This window comes from Sapajus apella, unplaced genomic scaffold (assembly GCF_009761245.1).
Source record: "Sapajus apella isolate SASKATOON/1434 unplaced genomic scaffold, GSC_monkey_1.0 scaffold214, whole genome shotgun sequence".
NCBI classification, from domain to species: domain Eukaryota; kingdom Metazoa; phylum Chordata; class Mammalia; order Primates; family Cebidae; genus Sapajus; species Sapajus apella.
In genome coordinates this window covers 560,255-576,498 of record NW_022437154.1, presented here as the reverse complement: position 1 = coordinate 576,498, position 16,244 = coordinate 560,255, and the positions used below count along the sequence as shown (strand labels likewise).

General features: G+C 45.1%; 1 protein-coding gene and 1 long non-coding RNA gene across 4 annotated transcripts in view; one reads left to right on the top strand and one right to left on the bottom strand.

Annotated features, from left to right (window-relative positions):
- PSMA4 (proteasome 20S subunit alpha 4) overlaps positions 1 to 8,663 on the bottom strand; it is a 9,705-nt gene extending 1,042 nt beyond the window's left edge. The window contains exons 1-8 of one of the 3 annotated variants that reach the window (XM_032270680.1): positions 8,434 to 8,557; positions 7,063 to 7,088; positions 6,785 to 6,827; positions 6,356 to 6,518; positions 4,091 to 4,168; positions 3,772 to 3,860; positions 2,988 to 3,118; positions 1,765 to 1,888 (exon numbers count right to left, since the gene is read on the bottom strand). In XM_032270680.1, coding sequence (XP_032126571.1) covers positions 1,765 to 1,888; positions 2,988 to 3,118; positions 3,772 to 3,860; positions 4,091 to 4,168; positions 6,356 to 6,518; positions 6,785 to 6,827; positions 7,063 to 7,065 — 631 coding nt within the window. In that variant the 5' untranslated portion in view covers positions 7,066 to 7,088; positions 8,434 to 8,557. Of the gene's footprint in view, positions 1 to 1,764; positions 1,889 to 2,987; positions 3,119 to 3,771; positions 3,861 to 4,090; positions 4,169 to 6,355; positions 6,519 to 6,784; positions 6,828 to 7,062; positions 7,089 to 8,151; positions 8,281 to 8,433 lie in introns of those variants that run through there. The other 2 variants (XM_032270681.1, XM_032270682.1) reach the window with 2 other exon arrangements.
- Positions 8,664 to 11,666: 3,003 nt separating this feature from the next.
- On the top strand, positions 11,667 to 14,885 carry LOC116544371. The gene is made up of 2 exons (XR_004265900.1): positions 11,667 to 12,037; positions 14,114 to 14,885. It is a non-coding gene; the product is annotated as an uncharacterized LOC116544371 (long non-coding RNA).
- Positions 14,886 to 16,244: the final 1,359 nt, after the last annotated feature.

Sequence of the window (16,244 nt, the reverse complement as noted above, 5' to 3'; positions counted from 1 at the left end):
GAGGCAGGAGAATTGCTTGAATTCAGGAGGCGGAGATTGCAGTGAACTGAGATCACGCCACTGCACTCCAGCCTGGGTGACAGAGTGAGACTCCGTCTCAAAAACAAAACAAAACAAAAAAAGGCATGAAATGGCCAAGAAAAGCAGACTAATACCTAAAGTGGGAGGGATTGTCTTGTACCAGGGAAATTGAGTAGTGTCTCCTTGAAATTGGGTGGAAGAAGGCAACAGAGGGCAATCTGTATGTAAATGGCATTTTTTTCTTTTCTTTTCTTTTTTTTGTTGAGACAGAGTTTCGCTCTTGTTGCCCAGGCTGGAGTGCAATGACCAATCCTGGCTCACCGCAACCTGTGCCTCCCAGGTTCAAGCAATTCTCCTGCCTCAGCCTCCCGAATAGCTGGGATTACAGGTGCGCACCACCACGCCTGGCTAATTTTTTGTATTTTTAGTAGGGAAGAGGTTTCACCGTGTTGGCCAGGCTGGTCTCAAACACCTGACCTCAAGTAATCCACCCTCCTTGATCTCCCAAAGTTCTGGGGTTACAGGTGTAAGCCACCGCATCTGGCCGTAAGTGGCATTTTCTAAGCAACACCAGGAGCTAAACTGTCCTAATCTAAAGCGACATGTTAATTTACCACAATTTCTTAAAAACATTTAAAAAGATTCTTTTTTTTTTTTTTTTTCTTTTTTTTTTTGAGATGGAGTCTCTGTCACCCAGGCTGGTGTGCAGTGGCGCAATCTTGACTCATGGTAGCCTCCACCTCCGCCTCCCAGGTTCAAGTGATTCTCCTGCCTCAGCCTCCCAAGTAGCTGGGATTACAGGTGTGCGCCACCACGCCAGGCTAATTTTTGTATTTTAAAAGTAGAGACAGGGCTTCACCATGTTGGCCAGGCTGGTCTTGAACTCCTGGCCTCAGGTGATCCGCCCACCTTGGGCTCCCAAAAGTGTTGGGAGTTACAGGCATAAGCCACCACCATACCCAGTTGAAATATTCTTTTTTTGAAACAAAGTTTCGCTCTTGTTGTCCGGGCTGGAGTGCAATGTTGCAATCTCGTCTCAGCTCACTGCAACCTCCATCTTCCGGGTTCAAGCGATTCTCCTGCCTCAGCCTCCCGAGTAGCTGGGATTATAGGAACGCACCACCACGCCCAGCTAATTTTTTGTATTTTTAGTAGGGACAGGGTTTCTCCATGTTGGTCAGGCTTGTCTCGAACTCCAACCTCAGGTGATCTGCCTGCCTCAGCCTCCAAAAGTGCTGGGATTATAGGCGTGAGCCACTACACCTGGCCTGAAATATTCTTTTACATAGTCATATAGCTTAAATTGAACAAAGTATTTGGAATTGCTAACATAAACTGAAAATAAGAGATTAGTAGATTCAAAACAATAGGAGAGGGTATCACAACCCATGTAAAAGTTTTCTCTGGTAAAGAATACCAAACCTATGTACAAATATATAACTACATGCGTACGTTTTATCACACATACACACAAGCAAAGATATCACTGATGAGAAGATTTGATAACTGTTAACTAAAGGTAGCATGGTACAGGATCTCTATCGGTGAGTATTGAGAATACTGTGTCCACAGTTTACCAGTGTTGATCTTGGTCAACTAACTTACCCTCAGTAAGCCCTGGTGTCCTCAGTTAGAAGACAGGGATAACATCACCTAATTCATAAGGCCGCTGTTTCAATGAGCTAGGATAACACGTTAAAACCTAACTCAGTCTAACAAATTAAAGGGGAGAACATGAATTACCTTTCTCAGCAGACAGTTTACTAACATCCATGGTCTTATTTAGCACTTTGATAGCTAAAGCCAGTGCTGACTTCAACGTCATTTCTCCTTCTTTGTAGTCCTGTTTCAACATTGACACAGCCGCCTATAAAACATGAATCAACACAGAATTTTGTTTAAGTTTTTACATTTTTTAGAAACATGAATTGGTCTAGAAGAAAAATGCCTAAATAATTTTTATAATGATTATCATTTGAGATGGAGTTTCACTCTTGTTGCTCAGGCTGGAGTGCAATAGCGCCATCTCAGCTCACTGCAACCTACGCCTCCTAGGTTCAAGCAATTCTCCTCCCTCAGCCTCCCGAGTAGCTGGGATTACAGGCACGTGCCACTACACCCAGCTAATTTTGTATCTTTAGCAGAAACGGGGTTTCTCTGTGTTGGTCAGGCTGGCCTCGAACTCCTGACCTCCCAAAGTGCTGGGATTACAGGCGGAAGCCACCGTAAGCAGCCTAAATTATGATTGGCATTACAACTTTTTTTTTTTTTTTTTTTTTTTTTTAAAAAATCAGGGGCTCACTCTGTTACCCAGGCTGGAGTGCAGTGGTGTGATCTCAGCTCACTGTATCCTCAGCCTCCCCAGGCTCAGGTGGTCCTCCTCCCACCTTGGCCTCCCGGGTAGCTAGGATTACCTGGCTGTAGCACATGCCACAGCACCCAGCTAATTTTTGTTTTTTTTTGTAGAGATGGGGTTTTGCCATGTTGCCCAGGCTGGTCTCAAATTCCTGGGCTCAAGCCATTTACCTGCCTCAGCCTCCTAAAGTGTTGGGGTTACAGGCATGAGCCACCATGCCTGGCCCATATAAAGAATTGTGATGACAGGCAAGGCACACACGGTACGAGGTGAGAGGAGTGGGTACTGATGCTCTATAAAGTACCTCAGTCTCCCAAGGGGTCTGTCATAGAATTCAGGGGATCTGTAAACTAGGCTGTGAAACAAAATTACAACTTCTAATTTCACAACTCTTAAATGAAAATTGGCATTTAATTATTAATGTAGTTAACAAACCCCAGTACATTAGCTATACTGGCAATTCTGTCACCAACAGAAATCACAAATATTTCCACATCACATTAAGGCTGTTGTAGCTATCATAAAATATTGTTTACATTCATCACCACTGCAAAATTACGGCAGTTATTAGACCTTCTGCTAGATTTTATAGCACAACAAAAATACTCACAGCGCTATTATTTCCAATGCATGTGGCCTTCCATCCCCCGTAATTTCCACTGGGGTCACTCTGATAGAGCTGAAAACCATAGTGCTTATCCCAGCCAATGTAGAGCAATGAAACACCAAAGGGACGTTTTCCTTTAACAAAGAAAAAAAGCCAAATATATCAATAATCTAAATTTAGTATCACTATAGTTACTTGAGCTCAGTGAATGTAGCTAAGCCCTTCTCTGTGAACTCAAGCATTCATAAACTGTTTTGCTCTATTACCAATTCCACTTTTGTTTCTATGATTTGGACACAGCCAGGAGAGGGAATACACAGAGGACCAGGGCTGAATTTCATTATTATGGAAACAGCAGTTAGCTTCCAGATTTAAAAATGTTATCTCGGACTTTACATACCCTGTTAATAAAACGATGGTAATTTACATGGTGGAGGAAACAGGTTCACTCATGAAATAAGAACGTAGGGATTTCTAGTGTTCTACACCACTGTACGATTAATATAGTTAACTGTAACATGCTAGTTTTGAATAGCCAGAAGGATGTGGAAGGCTCCCAACAGAACGAAGTGTTTGAGATGATGAATGTGCCAATTATCCTGACCTGATCACTGTATGTAGTGAAACATTATGTACCCTATGAATATATACAATTATTATTTGCCAATTTAAAAAACTTAATTTAAAACAAAAGGGTCTATTTTTCAATTTTTTACTACCTCAAAAATGTTATAAGTCATAAAATGTCTTAACTTTTTGGAATAAAATTTTCAAAAAAATTAAGTACCTCCAAATTGTGTATAAGCTTGTTTGATGTCACACAGTGCTGTAACCAATTGCTCACAAGGTATTGGCTCCTGATACTGTAATAAATACCTAGGATAAAGAGATTGGCACATTAGTTTTCTCTAAAGCACAGACAGACTCTAACAAGTCAACATCCGAATATTCTCATAGTAAATAACATTTTGTTAAGTTTGGTTGAAAAAAAAATCTGTAATTTTCAATTAAGATATTTTTAATGACTTTACTCTTTGCAAAAGTGAGCTCTCCTTAGAAACATCAAAACTGATTTTTATCATCAGTTATGCTATTTATGACCATACCTTTGAGCAATGAGCCTTAGTTCATTAGTCAGAACATTAGCATCAGAAGTTATGCCTGCCACACTGCAAGCCATGTCCCTTAAAGAAAAAAAGATAGTGATCTGTAAGCAGGCAAGACATTTGTGAGGAGCGCTACAAGTATTTAAAAAGCACAGAGTTCTATTAGATATTTACTACACTTGCTTCACGGTGGCTACTTCCTTCAGAAAAGTCCTACAAGTTTTATTTTTGTAGGAGACATTTACTTGATGTCATTCAACGTGAATGATTAACCAATGCACCCTTAATTTCTTTAATAGATTTATCATTACCACCCAGTAAATGGGGTAACAGAATCAACGCCAAGACGCTAAAGTAAATCTCAAGATTTAGCAACAAAGAATAAAGACAGGCCGACCACAATGGCTCACACCTGTCATCCCAGCACTTTGGGAGGCCGAGGTAAACAGAGGGCTTGTGCCCAGGAGTTCAAGAACAGCCTGGGCAACATGGTTGCCCTGTGCTTCCTAGGCAGGCTTTAAACCCTCCTGTCATTGTCCCCTGTTACCTCCTTCCAGCAGGCCTTAGGGAATGAATACTGCCCAAGAGCAGTCTGTCTAGCAAAATCTTTTTTTTTCCCTGAGACAAATTCTTGCTCTGTCACCCAGGGTGGCATATGGTGATGCCATCTCGGCTCACTGCAACCTCTGCCTCCCGGGCTAAAGTGATCCTCCCATCTCAGCCTCCCAAGTAGCTGGGACTATAGGTGTGCACCGCCACACCCAGTTAGTTTTTTATTTTTTGTTAAGATGAGATTTTGCCATGTTGCCCAGGCTGTTCTTGAACTCCAGAGGTTGCAGTGAGCCGAGGTGGCATCACCATATTCCACCCTGGGTGACAGAGCAAGAATGTGTCTCGGGGAAAAAAAAAAGATTTTGCTCGATAGACTGCTCTTGAGTAGTATTCATTCCCTAAGGCCTGCTGGAAGGAGGTAACAGGGGACAATGACAGGAGGGTTTAAAGCCTGCCTAGGAAGCACAGGGCTATGCACCTATTAGAGGTGTATTTCCCCCCCTTTTTTTTTAAGACGGGGTTTCACCATGTTGGTCAGGCTGGTCCTGAACTCCCGACCTCAGGTGATCTGCCCGCCTTGGCCTCCAAAGTGCTTGGATTACAGGTGTGAGCCACCATGCCCAGCCATATTTCCCTTTTTTTTGGCTCATTTCCTGAGGGCTGCCCTGGCTTTCTTACAGCTGAGACTTGCGCTGTGACTATGCCTAGCCCTGCCTGCCAGCTGTTGAGTGGGCCCATCAGAGGCTCTGTGGAGGGGTGACACCACTTTGAACAAGTGTATCAAAAGGCCCTGATAATTGGCATTTACCAAGCCCACCACTGAAGGGAAAGGCTCTTATTAGCACAGCCAGCTCTCCATGAGCTGCAAAGTTCTGCAAATCCAAATATAACAAAATTCTCACAAAGTGTACAAGGCTTAGCTAAATTCTTCCCAGACCTCCAGGAGGCTTGTTCTTTAGTAAGATTCAGTATAGAGCAACAAAATCTTCTGTAGCTATTCTACTTTTTTTTTTTTTTTTTTTTTTTAAAGGGGGGTTTTCCCCATATTGGTCAGGCTGGTCTTGAACTCCCAACCTCAAGTGATCCGACCGCCTTGGCCTCCAAAGTGCTTGGATTACAGGCTTGAGCCACAGCACCCAGACTCTGCATAGGTATTCTAAACAATACTTTGAGGACCTACTATATGTCAAACACTATACTATTGTATTTCATTCATTTTATTTCATTAAACTGCCACAACCACTTTAGGAGGCTCTGGGGCCCAAACAAATTAAATAATTGGGCTGGGCGTGGTGTCTCACGCCTGTAATCCAAGCACTTTGGAGGCCAAGGCAGGCAGATCACCTGAGGTCGGGAGTTCAAGACCAGCCTGACCAATATGGTGAAACCCCGTGTTAAAAAAAAAAAAAAGGAAAGAAATTAAATAATTGGTGCAAGGTCACATAGCCTGTATGGGTGAAGCCTGGACTTGAACCCAAAACTCTGTGACTAAGTCTGTGCACTTATCATTACACAATGCTGGTTTCTCCACTTAGTGTTTGCTCTGCACTTAAAAGGAGTAACACCTGGTACCAGGCCTCAAAGAGGTTTCAAGCAAAATAAAGGCACAACTTCAATTCTACCACATCACAGGGAACAGCCCTCCCAAATTACATAGCTCCCACTTATGTGAGTGAGATATTTTTTAAAACTCTTTCCTAAAATCTCACTTACTCATTGAGTTTATAAATTTTTTCAGAAAAAAAGACTTCATCAAGAAGCTTGTGGATGTTGCGTCTCTCTGCTGCAAGCAAAACACCATCATTTGCTAGAATTCCCAAACAGGTGCCTGCATGTCCAATCGCTTCCATGGCATATTCAACTTGGTATAAGCGACCTACAAAACAAAAGGAGTGAGAAGCCAAGACTCTCCTCTGTGCTCTCCAATCACTGGCCCAAAAGAAATCAGCAATGAAGCAAGCTAGAAACAAAAGTCCCACTTTTACTCTTCTAGGGTATAATCAATCTGGTGACCATAATTGCTTCAAAGAACAAAAGGGAGGAACTTTGCAACTACAAAAAGTTTGTACATTTTTTTTTTTTCTAAAAGTCTAACATATTTTTTTTTTTAACTTGAGGCAGATTAAACAATTTCCATTTTACCTTCTGGAGAAAATATAGTGGTCCTGGAGTCATATCTTCGAGACTGCAAGGAAAAACACACAAGTGATTCCTATCCACTGAAAGTAAACCAGCTCCTGCAAGCCTACAAATCATCTTACAGAACCTATCCTGGCATACAAAGTTCAATGGGTGAGAGGAAACTGACAAGAAAGAAGGCGCCATCCCACTGCTTTCCTTGCATTTCAATTTTCCCACACAAGTCTGTAAGCTGCGTACAATACTATTCATCAGGCAACAGTTTATTGGCATTAACTCACCATGTTTTCTGAACTTTATCTAGTTCCTGTAAAAAGAAAATCGGATCATCATTAAAATAAGATTCACAAATTAAAAAGCATTTGCTGACTTTACAAATCTGTTTTATTTACTCCCTTTATTCAGCTAAGTGTCAGGCATTATGGTAGATGCTGGAATACCAAAATGTGTAAAACAAATTCTTGTCATGAAGAGCTAATACTGGCAGTTAGGTGACAGAGGCAGACATAGATTATAATGTGGAAAGAGGAACCGAGGGTAGGGTGGGAAAAGGGATGAAGAAAAATCAAGAAAGCATTTTTTGAGAAGCCGCTACAGAAAATGAAAGTAAATCAAGAGACAGGAGAGGCACAAAAAAGGCCAAGAACCCTTGGGTCTAAGAGAAAGAACAGGGGATGAAAGAGGCGAAGGGCATTCCAGACGGCGCAGAAAGTATGAACAAAGGGTACTGAGGCAGGATAACTTAGTGGGCATGAGACAAACTGCTGATCTTTGAAAATATATACATATAAGAGCTAAGCGAGTATCCAAATCACGCGGAGCCTTGAATGCCAAGTGAAGAGGCTTAGGCCTTCTCCAGAGAGTGATCTGGGTCCTGAACTTGGGGCTGAAGGCGGTTATCTGGGGCAACATGAGTACCATTCGTGCAAAAGACAGCACTGGGTGCGCAGCGCTATCTGGTAGAAAAGCCTCAGTCCAAAGTCCACATTCCCAAATACTGGAATACAGGAAACGAAGGCTGGAAAGGCAAGCTGGAATCAAATCCTGGAGAGCCCAGGTGCCCACGTGAAAACTGAGTTTCATCTCTCAGTCAAGGGGCTCCTCTGAATGATTCCCAAGGGACACAGGAACTGATTGGCATTTTAAATGATCACCAGGCTGGTGAGGCCGAGGGCAGCGAACTGGCTGAGACAGCTGCAATAGGAAGGTGCAAAGGAAGGATGGCCCAGAGCAGAGAAGCAGGGAGGACACAGACACTCGCGGGGGTTTCGGATGCGAGCGCAAGCGCCACTTTCTGCTGTCTCCACGCCGGACGCTGGCACAGCACGATCGTGAGTTCAACGGCACCGGGAGCGCTAACTTTCACCTACCGAACTCCCGGGGCCGGACGCCGCCCAGACCCCTCGGTCCTGCCCACAGACCCCCGCCCTCAGCCCGCCCCCTCGCCGGGCCCAGCGTCCAGATTCGGCACCGGGAAGCCCCCGACGGCGGCCGGCGGGGGCCAGTCAGTCCCCGAGGAGGCGGTGCAGAGTCATCGTGCCCACGGCTCCTGGCGGCGGCTGCAGCCGAGACCGACGGGCTTGCCGTTCACGAGCCCCGCCCGAGGAGCGAGCGGCCAGGCTTCCGCGGGCCCCCAGGGGGCAAAGGCTCACCAGAGGGAAGACCCTGAAGACTTGTGACGTCCACGGAGCCCTTAACTCCGCGGGAGAAAAATCACCAGCGCTGCCAGAGTATCCGCTGCTAATATGGCCCCCGCACATGCGCAGAACCTCCGGGGAGGGGGCGGGCCGGCGGAGGACGCGGAAGTCCTCCTTGCGGGGCGGAGCGAGAACTCTTGGCCCTCGTGGGAGCTGGGGTGCGGGGGTGGGGGCTCGAGGGCGCTGGAGTCCTCAGCAGGTGGAGGAGTTGCTGTGCCATGGTGAGGAGGGCACTAGGACCGTAGCCAACCAGAGTGGAATTGCTGTATAGCTAATTTCCTTCTACTCTTGGGGCTCTACTTTCACTTTCTCTTGACTGTTCAGTGTGGACCTGCCTCTTAATTGCTGTCATTCCTGTCCTGTTTCCCAAAACGGTTCCAACCACTTCAGACTTTACCCGTCTCATCATCTCCCTTTTTCATTCTGGCTTCCACTGTTACTGCTGATGCATACATTTTTGGACATAAATTATGATGAAGGCTGGGCGGGGTGGCTCACGCCTGTAATCCCAGCACTTTGGGAGGCCAAGGTGAGTGGATCACCTTAGGTCGGGAGTTCGAGACCAGTCTGGTCAATATGATGAAACCCCGACTCTACTAAAAATACAAAAATTAGCTGGGCTTGGTGGCAGGCGCCTGTAATCCCAGCTACTCAGGAGGCTGAGGCACAAGAATCGCTTGAATTCGGGAGGTGGAGGTTGCAGTGAGCTGAGAGTAAGCCACTTTTCTCCAACCTGGGCTGGAGAAAAGAGTGAGATTCCGTCTCAAAAGAAAAAAAAAATGATGATGACGGTCAGCACGGTGACTCACACCTGTAACTCTACCGCTTTGGGAGGCTGAGGCAGGAGGCTGGCTTGAGGCTAGGAGTTTGAGGCTGCAATGAGGTATGATTGCACCGCTGCACTCCAGCCTGGGTGAGAGATAAAGACTCTAGCTCTAAAAATTAAATTTAGAAAAATTATAATCAGGTTCACACTTTGGGGAGAATTTTCACCTTGGTCTCTCTCTGCTTTTCACCAGTCAGAAAGGATTTCTCTGAGGAGCGTAGTTAAAGCGGTACCCTACCATCAGCACATACTCGCAGCATTTTATCTTCTTTACTGAAGCTGTCGTGCTTGTTTATGTGTTCATTACCCGTCACTCCACCGTTTTGCTCATTCAGCCTCTGTCCCTATGTAAACTATCTACTTTTCATGTTTAGGTTTTTTCAGGCTAGAAGGTTGAGTAGATTTGGGTTCGTATCAAGTCATCTGCCTACAACCTCTCCCAGAAAGCAGCCCTTTGGGCAGAATCTGTCCTCTTCATGTTGGGTGCAAAATTGTTGGGGGATCTGGGCTTTGGAAAGGAGATAGCTTAGAAGTAAGTTACATTTTGAGATCTTGCCTATCCTCTCTGCTTTCCAAGCACACAGGGAAGTGAGCCAAGGCAAGGTGGCAGAGCCACATGCAGGTGGTGCTCTGAAAGCATCCTCAGGTGGTGTAACTTATGGCATCTCTGAGGGCCCCTGCCTGCCACCTTAGTTCATTCTGCATAATTCAGCGAACAGTAACTTTTTTTTTTTTTTTTTTTTTTTTTGGGACGGAGTCTTGCTTTGTTACACAGGCTGGAGTGCAGTGGCACAATCTTGGCTCACTGCAATCTCCGCCTCCCTGGTTCAAGCAATTCTCCTGCCTCAGCCACCTGAGTAGCTGGGATCACAGGTGCCCACCACCACACCCGGCTTATGTTTGGTCTTGAACTCCTGACCTCAGGTGATCCACCCACTTCGGCCTCCCAAAGTGCTGGGGTTACAGGTGTGAGCCACTGCGCCCAGCAGTGAACAGTAACTTTTAAGTGAGAGGTAGAATTTCTCAGGTGTAAAGAAGAGGGATTAGTTGAGAAAAAGGGCAAAAGAAGAATGAGTCTGACAAGTGTGGGTGACTGAGTAGTTCCCTCTGACCTGAATGGAGGAAATAATACAGGAGGTAAAGAAGGGAAGGTATTTGGGGCCAAAGTGCAGAGTGCCTTCAATGCCAGAATTTGTTTTGGTCACTAATGGGAAGAGAGGATTAAAGTGATGTTTTTGGATACTGAGCCCTCAACGTTTCTCATCCCACATGTTCCCCTTAGAATGTGCCACTGATGGTTCTCATTGGGAGGTTCTGTGTCCCCTTATTCTGAATCTGGGTGAGCCTGTGACTACAATGGAAGTTGTAGGTAACCCCCAATGTAGGCACTGGGGAAGGAGAGCTAAGCAGAATCCTGGCACAATTAAGATCTGGAAAATATTGGCCGGGCGTGGTGGCTCACGCCTGTAATCCAAGCACTTTGGAGGCCAAGGCGGGCGGATCACCTGAGGTTGGGAGTTCAAGACCAGCCTGACCAACATGGTGAAACCCCGTCTTTTTAAAACAAAAAAATAAAAATAAATAAAAATAAAAAAGATCTGGAGAATATCTCAATTTATAGTGTTACCACTCAGGTATTTCCATATATATATATAAAACTATATCTTAGTTCATAATCTGAGGAATGCCTAGAGTAGATGTAGTACAGAGCATGAATTAAGGAATAAGCAGCTTATAATCGGAGGAATGCCTAGAGCAGACACAGTGCAGAGCATGATTTAAGGGAAAACAGTTACACCAGGACAAGAATCCATGGCCCAGGCGGCAGCGTTCTGTATCGTAAAGATACCTGCTGTATGGGAGGCTTGGGGCAAGAGCCACTCCTCCTGATAAAGGAGTTGCAGGACCTTGCTCCAGTTCTTGTGGAAGGCTGCCCTCAGAACGGCAATCCACCTTTGTGACTGTGAACTTTATCAGCTCTTGTCACTGTGCTGCTCAAAAAGCATTCCCCTATAGAACTCATTGGAAGCTGCCAGCAGGTGGCGTAGACCCTGACAGCTCTGTCACTGCTGTGTGACTTAAAGCATCCTCCTGTAAATCTTAGTAGCTTGCCCATAGATAGAGGTATTGCACACTGCACGCTCTTCACTGAGCATGGCCCACCTCCATGCCTTGGTGACCTAATGGTGGTGGACCCCTTACTGTACACTGCCCTTGCCTCGATGACCTAATGGGAATGGACCCCTTGCTGCACACTGTCCACCTCCCAGCCTAGGCGACCTAATGGGGGTGGATCTCTTGTTTTATTGCTCATGACCCTATCACTGTCCTTAAAGATGATTTCACTCACTGCCCTGCCCCCTAACCTATACACAATAGATACTCATGCTTCTGGACATTCAGGGCCTCACCTGACTCTGCTCATAGGTGGCGTGGCCCCTCGAGCCCAGCTGCATTTTCCTTGTACTTCTGTGTCCTGTCTCTTTATTTCTCGGATCCTACGCCTCAGCACAGCATAAGGGACACCCCACGACCCTGTGGGCCATCAGCCCTACAGGAAGTGGTATCATGTGACTTCAAAGAGCAAGTCACAAAAGGTGATGTGGTTCTGTCTTGTCCTCTTGGGATGGTCGTTCTTGGGACCCTGGCACTTTGCTGTGGGGAAGCAAAGACCACATGGAGAGGTGTTTGGCCAACAGCCTAGATGAAGTCCCAGCGTCACCTGCCACATAGGTGAGGGAAGATTCCTCCAGATGATTCCAGTACCCTGTTGTAACCAGGCAGCTTAGCTTCAAACTGCATTAAAAAAAATTCCCTTTTTCCTTTGGTTTAAAGATATAACCTTGAAGCAAACTGCAGAAGCCTTTTACTAACTCCATCGCTCCCTTTCTTATCGTATATACTCCCTTCACATTTATCTGTCTACTAGTATCTAATTATGTGTCTTAGAGGTCCCAGGAGTCAGTCCTGAGACACACAGACCAAGCCTGGAGACCCAGCTGCAAAGTTCCAGAGATTACTGCAAGGCAGCCAGTTAACAACCTGGCCATTGTTGAAATGACGTAAGCCCGGGGTCCAGGTGGACCAGGCCCCAAGATAGCCACCAGAACGAGACACACAGACACTGTACTCAGCCCAATTCTGCATGCCTTCCTTATCAAGTTTTCTCTTTTTAAACCCCTGCCTTCTCCCTAAAAACAGAAGCTGTTAATTTGGATAGAATCCGACTGCTTTGCCTTCACTAGTTTTTGTTAATAAGTTCTATCTCTCTACCAGACCTCACCCTTGTTAACTGGACTCTGTAAGAAGTGAGTGTTCGGTTACACAGTGATTGAGTCTCTCCCAGGCATGAAATCTCTCCCAGCCTTCAAGTCTTCCCAGTGGAGGCCCCAGCATTGGGGAGCAGAGACAAACTGTCACAGGGCCTGTCTGAATTCATGACTGCCAGAAACCATAAACTAATAAAATTATTGAAGCTTTTTTTTTTTTTTGGAGATGGAGTCTCACCCTGTCCCCCAGGCTGGAGCAATCTCTGCTCACTGCAACCTCCACCTCCTGGGTTCAAGTGATTCTCCTGCCTCAGCCTCCCAAGTAGCTGGGATTACAGGTGCCCGCCACCACGCCCAGCTAATTTTTGTACTTTTAGTAGAGATGGGGTTTTACCATTTTAGACAGGTTGGTCTTGAACTCCTGACCTCAGGTGATCTGCCCACCTTGTCCTCCCAAAGTGCTGGGATTATAGGCATGAGCCACTGCGCCCAGCCTATAATCATTCAATAATGATTGAAATTTAAGCCACAAATTTTTTTGTCATCACACAGCAATATATGTAATGAGAGTTTTTTTGTTTGTTTCTTTTTTCTTTGAGACGGAGTTTCACTCTGTTGCCAGGCTGGAGTGCAGTGGCATGATCTCGGCTCACTGCAACCTCTGCCTTGCGGGTTCAAGCGATTCTCCTGCCTTAGCCTCCTGAGTAGCTGGGACTACAGGCACACCACGACGCTTGGCTAATTTTTGTATTTTTAGTAGACACAGGGTTTCACCATGTTGGCCAGGATAGTCTCAATCTCTTGACCTCGTGATCCACCTACCTTGGCCTCCCAAAGTGCTGGGATTATAGGCATGAGTAACCAGAGTTTTTATCTGCCTTATAACATGAAGTGCAGAAGTTAGGGAGACTAAGAACACTAGAAAGTAAAGTTCTGTTGTAGCCAGAAGAAGACACTTGCAAGAGTAAAGAGTCTTTGCCAGACATATGGTATCACTTCCCGAATCTGGAACTGGGTTTTGTCCACGTTGTTTGGGAGGACCAGTTCCTGGCACTTGCAGTGCTGTGTTCATTCTTACAGTTTATTCAACAGATCTTTACTGGGTCTTCTAGGGGCATGGTGCTAGGTCCTGAAGGTAAAGTAAAAGAAATATTTAATGTATGCATTGTCTTGGGGTTTTCCAGAGAAACGGAATCAGTGGGATCGATGGATGGATAGGTAGATAAACAGGAGGGGATTTATTATGGAAATAAGTTATGGAGGCTCAGATGTCCCAAGATATGCTGCCTGTAAGCTGAAGAACCAGTGAGGCCAGTGACGTGTTTCAGTCTGAGTCTAAAGGCTTGAGAACCAGAGGAGTGGATGGTGTAACTCTCAGACTGAGGCTGACTACCTGAGAACCTGAGGGGCCGCTGGTTAAGTCCCGGAGTTTGAAGGCCAAGAGCCTGGAGTTTTGATATCTGAGGGCAAGAGAAGATGGCTGTCCCGGGAGAGACTGAATCCATCTTTCGTGTTTTTTTTTTTTTTTTTTTTTATCCAGGCCCTCAACAGATTGGATGGTGTCCACCCACATTGGTGAGGGGGATCTTCCCTACTCAGCTACTGATTGAAATGCCAGTCTCTTCTGGAAACTTCTGCACAGACATGCTCAGGAATAATACTGTAACTACCTATCTCCGTTTCCCTTAATCAGGCAAGTTGACACCTAAAATGAACCATCACAGCCACCAAAGAGTTTATATAAACCACATGAAATTGATTGATTGGACACAAGTTAGAACAAACACCGAATAGTAAAATATCAATGTAAGGCAGCATGTAAACATCAAAACCATGGTTAGCAGTATTTGCATTGGGAATATCCATGTGAGCAGGGGCAATCAAGAGGGAAATCTATAGAGTTTCATCAATTTCGAGGATGAACACTGGTCTGGAAATGAAACCCGAGCTTCAGTCCATTTTTCTGGTATCCAGTTTTTAGCTTGAATGGTCAACCTAGATAAAAACCACAATCCCTTAAACCTGAGAAATGAAAGTGCTTTCATGTGAATGATCTCATTTGTTCCTCCCACTGTGTGTGTGTGTGTGTGTGTGGCAGGGACAGGAAAGGGTGAGAAAGTAGCATGGAACTTTGTGGTGGTGAAGAGCATGATCTGCATCAGAAAGACCTGATTTAAGCCCTGGCTCTCTTTGAGCAAATTATTTTTACTTTTTCAGCTATTATTTCCTTATCTGAAAATCCGGATTAATTGTAACAGCACTTCTTTCATGGGTTTGTTGTAAAAATTAAGTGAACTAATGTGGGTAAAATACTTCAGTGCCGAGTAAACGTTGGCTTTTATCATATATTGTTAAAAACAACACAGGCCAGGTACAGTAGCTCACGCCTGTAATCCTAGCGTTTAGGGAGGCCAAGGCAGGAAGATTGCTTGAGTTCGGGGGTTTGAGACCAGCCTGGGCAACATAGTGAGACCCTATCTCTACAAAAAAAATTAGCCAGGCATGGTGGCACATGCCTGTAGTCCCAGCTACTCAAGAGGCTGAGGTGGGAGGATTGCTTGAGCCCAGGACATAGAGGTTGCAGTGAGCTGTGATCATACCACTGCACTCCAGCCTGGGTGACAGCAAACCCGTCTCAAAAAAGCAAACCAAAAAACCCAAAACAAAAAAAATCCAGGAAAGACAGAGTTCTAAAATTTGATGATTCTAAAAATCAGTAAGGCTCACTGAATGTAAGAAAGGCAAGCAAAAAATTACTCTAATATTCTGAGTTTGGGTAACCTGGAGTATGCTTCATTATTGAGTAAATGTTTACTGAGCCCTAACTCTGTGCCATGCACTGCGTTAAGCACTTGGCAGTATTCTCTTGTGAAATCTTCACAATAAACTCAGTTCATTCTGTGAGATAGGTGTAACCCCAATCTCCACAAAAAGTTAAAGAATTAGCCAGGCATGGTGGCACATGCCTGAAGTCCCAGCCACCAGAGAGGCTGAGGTGGGAGGATCAACTGAGCCCAGGAGGTTGAGGCTGCAGTGAAACCCTGCCTCAAAAAAAAAAAAAAAAAAAAAAAAAAGAAATGAAAATGAGGGACAAAGAAGTGAAAAATGAACCGTATAAGACAATTTAGAGAAACATCTAGTTTGGGAAGACTAGGTAGGAAGCCCGGTTCCAGCCGGGCACGGTAGCTCACGCCTGTAATCCCAGCACTTTGGGAGGCCAAGGCAGGTGGATCACAAGGTCAGGAGTTTGAGACCAGCCTGACCAACATGGTGAAATCCCATCTCTACTAAAAGTACAAACATTAGCCAGGCGTGGTGGTGGGTACCTGTAATCCCAGCTACTCGGGAGGCCGATGCAGGAGAATCACTTGAACCCGGGACGCAGAGGTTGTAGTGAGCCAAGATCATGCCACTATATTCCACCCTGGGCAACAGAGCGAGTCTCCATCTCAAAAAAAAAAAAAAAAAAAAAGAATAGTAAACAGCCATTTACTAAATCATGCTAAAGGAGACATGAAGAGAAATCAGTGAAGGAAACACAGTGAAATAACTTGAGCCAAGTATACAGTGAGCTTCAGTCTACCCAATCTACTTCACAGTCATACAAAAATAAGCAAATAACAGAGAATTTAAAAATCTATGCTTAAGGAGGTTCCTAGTATCAGTCTGAA